General features: G+C 46.9%; 1 protein-coding gene across 1 annotated transcript in view; it reads left to right on the plus strand.

The window, feature by feature from the left end:
• The first annotated feature begins 204 nt into the window (after nucleotides 1-204).
• The window catches only part of LHX4 (LIM homeobox 4), a 59,396-nt gene continuing 58,133 nt past the window's right edge, over nucleotides 205-1,467 (plus strand). Inside the window, exon 1 of the mRNA XM_018569158.1 lies at nucleotides 205-301. Within this exon, the coding sequence (XP_018424660.1) occupies nucleotides 226-301 (76 nt within the window). The 5' untranslated portion in view covers nucleotides 205-225. The remainder of the gene's footprint in view (nucleotides 302-1,467) is intronic.

Consider the following 1,467-nt stretch of genomic DNA (forward strand, 5'->3'; position numbering starts at 1 on the left):
GGCTGGGAAGTGCTGCAGCATCACTCCAGGCAGGAGCCCGGGATCCGGGACAGCAGCACCTCTCCAGGACCATCCGGGACAGACACCTGTCATCCGCCCACTCATGCCGAGCCCGGAGCAGCCGATCGTCCCCCGCACCGATCCCTAGCACAGCAGCCTGATCCCTCCACATCCCATCTTATTCCTTCCCATCCAATTTCATCCTATTCACACCGCCCGAATAAAATGATGCAAAGCTCAGCACTCGCCACAGACGCTCCTGTCAAGGGGCTTCCAGAAATTCTCGGGCTGCCAATGCAACGTAAGGCGTTTTTCTTCTCCCATTGATTTAATAATAAAGAGATCTGGCAGGATGGAGGGCCGGGATGGTGCAGGGAGGGTGATGTACAGCCCTGGGACATGATGGGATGCAGTCTTCCCAATTCCCTATCTGCAGATTACATGCAATATTCTAATTAGAGCTGAAGGGGTCACATCCTGGACAGGGCAGAGGTCAGGGGGTGCTTGGGGCATCATGGAGAGGACTAGGGGTAAGGAAGATGCCAAGGGCTAAGGGCACGGGCCTCCCTAAAAAGCAACTGCCCCATCCATAAACAAAAAAAGTTTACTGCAAACTTTCCTGGTCCCCTGTCACCTGCTGCACCCATCAGTACTCTGCTCTCCAGCTCCATCCCAAAGCAGCCATCCTGCCAGAAATACATGCTTATGTGTGCATAGCACCCTCACAAATTCTGTTTATTGTTGTCATTCGTGATGACTCTTTTAGTGAATTGATAAATCGGTCCAGGAAGGGGTAATTGATATGTGAGGGGAATGACTGGCGGTGTTTAGGTGGTCACCAGATTTACCGAATCTGCAGGTCAGGACATGGCATTGTGTGCAATGGCAGTGAAGGGGTTAAGTGAAGGTGTTGACAATAAAGTCTATTGTCCTGTAAAGCATAACATGTTGCTGTAATTGAATTCTGCTTGTTGGTACATTGCAGCCTCTCGGTAACTGGAGTAATAGGAGCATCATTTAGGAATAAGGGAGCTTTAGAGAGCAATCTAGAGAATGACTTTTCATGGTGATGAATCGGATGCTGTCCGGGGGTTTTGTCTTCTCTTGTCATTAACCCCAGCATCGGAGGAAAGCTGATGACAAAAAAACATGACTCCCATCATCCCCTCAAGGTAGATACAGTAGGTGGACAGAGGGTGCTGATGGGAGTTCTGAGAACATTGGAGTTCTGAAATTTGTTTATTTTAGCTAATGTACTTTATTATATCCTGAGCACGATCTCACGGGTTTCATTGCAGAAATGTTTGTGATGATGTTATACCTAATATTCCTTCTTCTTAAATTGTAGTTGTTCTGGCTGGAGTCTAAAGTATTCTGTTGTGTTAGATGTGCAAAAAAAGTTGTGATTATGTCGGATATTATGATTGATAATACAGAGTAAAAACACAGTAATAAAATAATGCGACA

The sequence above is a fragment of the Nanorana parkeri genome, unplaced genomic scaffold (genome assembly GCF_000935625.1).
Source record: "Nanorana parkeri isolate BGI_ZX_2015 unplaced genomic scaffold, ASM93562v1 scaffold1293, whole genome shotgun sequence".
NCBI lineage: Eukaryota > Metazoa > Chordata > Amphibia > Anura > Dicroglossidae > Nanorana > Nanorana parkeri.